The sequence below is a fragment of the Gastrolobium bilobum genome, unplaced genomic scaffold (genome assembly GCF_033153095.1).
Source record: "Gastrolobium bilobum isolate Gb01-03AN ecotype WA unplaced genomic scaffold, APGP_CSIRO_Gbil_v1 utg17830, whole genome shotgun sequence".
In the NCBI taxonomy this organism is placed as follows: Eukaryota; Viridiplantae; Streptophyta; class Magnoliopsida; order Fabales; family Fabaceae; genus Gastrolobium; species Gastrolobium bilobum.
Window position 1 is genome coordinate 59,420 of NW_026897053.1, and position 6,966 is coordinate 66,385.

General features: G+C 31.8%; 1 protein-coding gene across 1 annotated transcript; it reads left to right on the plus strand.

Annotated features, from left to right (window-relative positions):
* Window positions 1-432: 432 nt before the first annotated feature.
* LOC133303755 (subtilisin-like protease Glyma18g48580) lies at window positions 433-5,427 on the plus strand. The gene is made up of 11 exons (XM_061503727.1): window positions 433-516; window positions 671-780; window positions 868-965; window positions 1,063-1,218; window positions 2,210-2,333; window positions 2,981-3,527; window positions 3,625-3,719; window positions 3,800-4,051; window positions 4,165-4,297; window positions 4,390-4,606; window positions 4,886-5,427. Exons 1-11 carry the CDS (start codon window positions 433-435, stop codon window positions 5,425-5,427), a joined length of 2,358 nt encoding a protein of 785 aa, XP_061359711.1.
* Window positions 5,428-6,966: the final 1,539 nt, after the last annotated feature.

The window sequence follows — 6,966 nt, forward strand, 5'->3', positions numbered from 1 at the left end:
CATTTAAAATTAATTTGTTTTTAAAATTTAATAAGTAATAATGTATTCCTTCTCGAATGATTATTTAGTGTACCGAAATCATGAGAAGAATAACAAGTCTTATTCTCCATCTCAGTTGTTGTCTTTGTTTATCTAAGAGCTGTAATTTACTTTCAATTAATAATTAGTTAATTGATATAACTTAATCAAAAATGAAAACTAAGACTTGTCAGTCGTATAACAAAATCAAAAAATTCTTCCTCCAAAATCATACTAGATTAAATTAAAAAGTAGAAATGTTTTTGTTTACTCACTTCAAGATTAAGATTACTAATATAGATCTCAAATACAATTATGTGCCTTTATTTATGTCCTTTCATTATATAAAGAGAAGAATTAGCATAGAGCCCCTATATGCTATGCAAAACACCTTCCTAAGTCTAATTGAAAAGAATGGATCGCTCAAATTTATACCTTCTTGTTTCATCTGTTCTTGTTTTCACTGTTTTGGTGAATGTTGTCCATGCCAGCAAACAGGTAGGCCAGTTTTTACTTGTTAGTTGCTCGTTTGCATATTGTTTTGAAGTTACTACTTTGAAATTGAGATGATTATGCAATTGGATGATGGTGATGGATTACATTATTTTGATTACACTTCACTAATTGCTGGTTTTTGATTCGCTGTTTACAGTGCTACATTGTTTACTTGGGAGCACATTCTCATGGTCCAACCCCTTCATCTGTTGACCTTGAAACTGCAACATATTCTCATTATGATTTACTGGGTTCAATCTTGGGAAGGTATAAAATGATAAAACCACATTAAATTCTACCTAAGCTCTGGTTTAGAAGAAAATAATTGATTAACTTTATATTCATCATTCATAGCCATGAGAAGGCCAAAGAAGCAATTATTTATTCATACAATAGACACATCAATGGCTTTGCAGCTGTTCTTGAAGAGGAAGAAGCAGCACATATTGCAAGTGAGAAATTCAATACCATACTTCCACTGTCATAAACATCTTGATTTTAAATTTAGTTTCAAAGTAGCTTTTTGACACAATGTTTCCACTGATGCAGAAAACCCTAACGTTGTATCTGTGTTCTTGAGCAAAGAGTATAGACTGCACACTACCCGTTCATATGAGTTTCTTGGACTGCAAAGAAATGGTATGAACTCAGCATGGCAAAAGGGAAGATTTGGTGAAAATACAATTATTGCTAACATTGATACAGGTAAACTTTATAATTTTACCGCACTTGATGCTTTATAATCCAATCAGAATCAGTTAGTTATCTAGATCCATTAACAATTCTGACTCTGAGAATAACCTTATGTATAAAGGAAATATTATTATTATGCAACATAAGATAATATTTCTTTCCTACATACTTATTGATTTTTGTGTAATTTAAATTTTATTTTTTTATTTTTTATAAATAAGTGAGCCTCACTCATAATTATTTCTATGGTAAGAAAGAATTACTTTTCTATAACATGAGATTAATAAAAGTTTCAATTTAAGAAAATAAAAGAGGATTCTTAATTGGGCTTAAATAGTCAGCCCATTAAATTTAGTTGATGTGCCCTGTCTAAAACAATTTACTATAAAACTATTAACTTATTTTATTGGGAATTGATAGAAGGTTATGTTGCCACTGTGTTGTTATAGAAATAAGTATATGCTTTCTACTTTTTTTAATTTAATTAAACTTCTTGGAGACAAGCACTACAGGCTTTCTTGAGCTGGCAAGATGCTTTCTTGAGTTCTTCTATAAAAACCAAGAAAGTTTGGAAATTTATTAGTTCCGTGTTGTATTTTATTTGTGCACAATGTAAGGATGTCTTATTTGAGATTCGGAGTGCGAAATAAAGAAGGGTTTATTGTTTTCTATATTATACGAGATAATTTATTTTTGACATATATATAAAAATATATGAGATTAATATGAGTCTATTATATAAAAAGAATAGAGAAATATATATATATATATATATATATATATATATATATATAGACCTTAAACATTTTTATTATGAATATAGAAGATAAAATTTATATCACAAAACATAGAAACATTAAAGGCAATAAGGAAATTATGTTGAAATCTAAAATGAAAGATTTGTTCTGAACCTAGGAAGATTTGTTTCTTTTTTTAATTGCTTATATCTAGAACGAGAAATGTATATTATTTAAATAATGTCCTGACTTTACCCCTTGCATAGGAGTGTGGCCTGAATCCAAAAGTTTTAGTGACCAAGGAATAGGCACTGTCCCAGCAAAATGGCGTGGGGGCAATGTCTGTCAAATTAACAAACTCCGAGGTTCAAAGAATGTCCCATGTAACAGGTTCTCTTTCTTTCTTTTATTGCTTCTCCATGAAATGATTTGAATTTTGCTCGTCAATATTTTAAATTGAAATAAAATTTTGAAAATATTTAAAATTATAAGGAGTCATACATAATTATATGTATAATTATTTGCTATTTAATTTAAAATTCAAAATGAGAGAAAATAAAAAGCACTAACAATACTTTTTAAGCTAGAGTAAACTTAATTCAGAATGTACTCTAATTTAACAAGTAATGGTATGTAAATGAATCAAATTATTGGGGGCATCTTCAATCATTATAACCCCAGTACATCCACCATTAACAGTTTGTAAAATATAAAAACTTCTGAAACTGATTCATATAACGATCCAAGCACTATTTTAGTAGTATGAATAGAGTTACTCTTATACCATATCTCCTGACAGTATTTTACAATAGCTTCTGTTAATTATGCAACCATTCAAGGGATTTTATGAAAAGTCCACTAAGCTGATAACATATTTACTCACAATTTGCTAAGCAAACTTGGAATTAGAAGAGAGATAGATACACAGTAACTTACTTAAGAAAAATGATGGAAATATAAATTACCTGGTTTATATATGCCTATATAAACTCTACTAATGTTCTTTAATTCATCAATTTGTGCTCTATAATAAACAGGAAGCTAATTGGAGCAAGATTCTTCAGCAAAGCTTATGAGGCATTTAACGGCAAACTTCCCACATCACAACAAACAGCACGTGACTTTGTAGGACATGGTACACATACTCTATCAACCGCAGGTGGCAATTTTGTTCCTGGTGCAAGTGTCTTTGCAGTTGGAAATGGCACTGCAAAGGGTGGATCCCCAAGAGCAAGAGTTGCAACCTACAAAGTGTGCTGGTCTCTAACCGATGCTGCAAGCTGCTTTGGTGCGGATGTGTTAGCTGCTATTGACCAAGCCATTAGTGATGGTGTTGATGTGATATCCATTTCCGCTGGAGGCAGAGCTAGTATTAGTCCTGAAGAAATATTTACAGATGAAATTTCTATAGGGGCATTCCATGCACTTGCTAGAAATATACTATTAGTTGCATCTGCAGGAAATGAAGGACCAACACCTGGAACTGTTTTGAATGTGGCTCCGTGGGTATTCACAGTTGCTGCTAGCACAATAGATAGGGACATTAGTAGTACTTTAACTTTTGGTAACAATCAACAAATCACGGTATCACCCTTCTTATTATTATTAATTTTATTAGTCCATTTTATTATAAATATAATTAGTGTTGAAATATAATTGTTTTTATTTTTTCTATTACCAGGGAGCCAGTCTTTTTGTAAACATACCACCTAACCAGTCCTTTACTCTGATCCTTGCTGCTGATGCTAAACTTGCCAATGCAACAAAACGTGATGCGTAAGTACAAATAATCTCACAAGCTTTGATTCGGAATACCTTGTTTATTAATTAAATGACTGTGTCTTATATTGTTGTAGTCAACTTTGTAAGGCTGGAACACTTGATCCTGCAAAAGTAAAGGGAAAAATAGTGAGATGCCTTCGAGAAGGAAAAATAAAATCAGTTGCTGAGGGTCAGGAAGCTCTCTCTGCAGGCGCACAGGGAATGATTTTGGAAAATCAAAAGCAAAATGGGAATACACTTCTTTCTGAACCTCATGTTTTATCTACTGTCAACTATGCAAAGGGTCGTAATCCAACAAGGCCAAGTGGTTTTGACTTAACTGCCACGTAATTATATCCTTCTCGTACACCATGCAGCTTCTAAAATTGTTACATTTTTTAAATGACATTTTACAAATGAAGATGGAGCTCTATTTACACACTATATTTATATTAAGCAGGGACTCTACAATAAGCTCGTTTACTACAATAAGGATGTCCCCAGCAAAAACTTTCAATAGAAGAAAGCCAGCTCCAGTTATGGCTTCATTCTCATCTAGAGGACCCAATAAGATTCAGCCATCAATACTCAAGGTCTCTACACTTGGATTTTCTTATCTTCAACTATATATAACTTGTTATTTGTCTCTTTATTTTAAAATGACTGCTTTTGTTATTTGTTTCAGCCTGATATAACTGCACCTGGTGTGAACATACTTGCTGCCTATTCACCTGCCGCAAGTGCATCTGACCTACCATCAGACACTCGTCGAGGATTTCCATTCAATGTACTCCAAGGAACTTCTATGTCTTGCCCTCATATTGCTGGCATTGCTGGACTTCTCAAAACACTTCATCCTAGTTGGAGTCCTGCAGCTATTAAATCAGCAATCATGACCTCAGGTACTTATATTTATATATATATAGGGGATGGTTATATTTACAAACTTTTTGTTTACAAACTCTTACAAACTACACTATGTACACCCCAGAGAATACTAGGTTACACTATGTTTTCCCGGAAGTACATAGTGTAATTTGCAAAAAATTGCAAAAAAAATTTGTAAACAGATCATTTCCCAATATATATATTAGAAAATGTTTAACATTATGATATATAATATATGCATGTCTAATTTTTTGACCAAGATTTCTAACTTAATGAAATATATATGGTTGCAGCAACCACACTAGATAACACCAACAGACCAATTAGGGATGCATTTGAGAATACATCAGCAACTCCATTCTCTTATGGTTCAGGACATGTTCAACCTGACCTTGCTGTAGATCCTGGACTTGTTTATGATCTAGGCCTTACTGATTACTTGAACTTCTTATGTGCTTCTGGTTATGACCAACAACTCATTTCCGCACTTAATTTCAATAGGGCATTTGTTTGTTCAAGATCTCAGAGCATAACAGACTTGAACTACCCTTCAATCACATTGCCAAATCTTGGGTTAAATGCAGTAAACGTTACTCGTACGGTCACCAACGTTGGGACACCAAGTACATATTTTGCAAATGCCCAATTGCCTGGATATAACATTGTTGTTGTACCAAATACCTTGAGTTTCAAGAAAATTGGTGAAAAGAAGATATTCCATGTGATTGTGCAAGCAAGGAGTGTGACTAAACAGGGAAATTATCAGTTTGGGGAATTGAGATGGACAAATGGAAAGCACATAGTCAGAAGTCCTATTACAGTTCGGCGCATATGAAAAATATCCTTGGAGTTAGTAATGTGTGTTTTGTAATAATTGATGCGTAACATGCTTGTAACATTATCTTTGTCTCTAGTGATTTCCAAGTATATACCAATAAAATTGTGACGTCAAAATGCTTTTAAAAATGTAAATGTCGGATTTTAGATTACAAGAAGTGAGTGTAAAGAGTAAACGATAAGATTTGCAATTCACAAGAATTTAAATTCGAAGATGAAATGACGTATAGGAAATGTAAATTGAAAATAATATCATGAACTTGACTAGAAATGTAAAGAAATTGATTAGTAATAATGTTGGTCTTGCACCAATATTATAAGGTGGGATGCGATAAAAGAAATTCTGAAAATTTAAATCATTCCAGAAGCCGAAAAGGTGCTTAAAGAATAGGGGCGAGGCCCCTAGAGCTAAAGGCCACATATGTCAAATTATGTTTTTATTGGGAGTGGATTATTTCATGTTAAAATTATGAGTTGGTAATGTAAATTTTTTGTGTCTATCCTTTTTTCTATTAATAATGAATTAACCTCACCTATTTATTGCATCTGAAGAGAGAGATAGAAACAAAAATTTTAGATGAAATGATCAATTGTCGTTTCTACTTAGCCTAAGCTCAATATCATGCATGCATCACCTCTAACTAGGGGTGAAACTGAGTCGGCCCGACCTACAGTGGTCTACAACTCTGTCTACATCAGGTCAGATCTGACCTAGTATATTTTGCAAAATAGGTCGGGCTTGGACTTTAAAAAAAGTTTGTTTAATAAATAGGCCGTAGACCCACTTTTATAAGGCCTGACCTATAAACCTACAAACTGGCCTATATTATACTATTTATTTTAAATAAAATAAAATAAGTATGGTTTGAAGAAAAAATAAAAGGTATAAATTTAATCAACTAAAATTCTTTTATAATTTAATTATATTCGATTAAATTTTAATAGAAATCTGACTTTATTTCTTATGTAGGAGGAACCAACATCTCAGCATGTTAGATTGTGTATATAAATATATTAAAGGGATTTTGGAAGAAGTTATACTTACTATTTTTTCTTACTATCTTTTACTACCAAATATTAACCGCTGATTTTTGCCAATCTAACGGTTTTAATTTATTGGGTCTCACTTATTAATTAATTATTAATTCTCATTAAATTATAACTATTAGATTTATGAAAATCAACAGTTTTCTTAATCTTATTTTTTTCTTTCTATTCTTTAATCTTATTTTTTTGTTTTCTACATTTACAAATTGTTTGTCAACTTACATAACATTGAAATTGTAAATGTAGATTCTGATAAGTTGTTATTGTTGTGATTTATGATTCTGTTTAAATGTTGAAATTGTGATTTTTGTTTGGCTAAATTACAATTTACCCTCTTGTACTTTAGTTGTGTTTCAAAATACCCTCCTATACTTTCAATTAAACCAATTTACATGCTTGTACTTTCAACATTCAACAATTAACTATATCTGTTAAAATTTCATCCACCTCCGTTAGAATATCAAGTGACCAATCTTTCACACCTCATCCT

Bases quoted from the DNA above. Each gene is read 5' to 3' on its own strand.
- LOC133303755 (XM_061503727.1), top strand. From the start codon at position 433: ATGGATCGCTCAAATTTATACCTTCTTGTTTCATCTGTTCTTGTTTTC. The intron at 966-1,062 runs GTGAGAAATTCA...CCACTGATGCAG, and splicing joins AGAAGCAGCACATATTGCAA to AAAACCCTAACGTTGTATCT. The intron at 3,720-3,799 runs GTAAGTACAAAT...ATATTGTTGTAG, and splicing joins AATGCAACAAAACGTGATGC to TCAACTTTGTAAGGCTGGAA.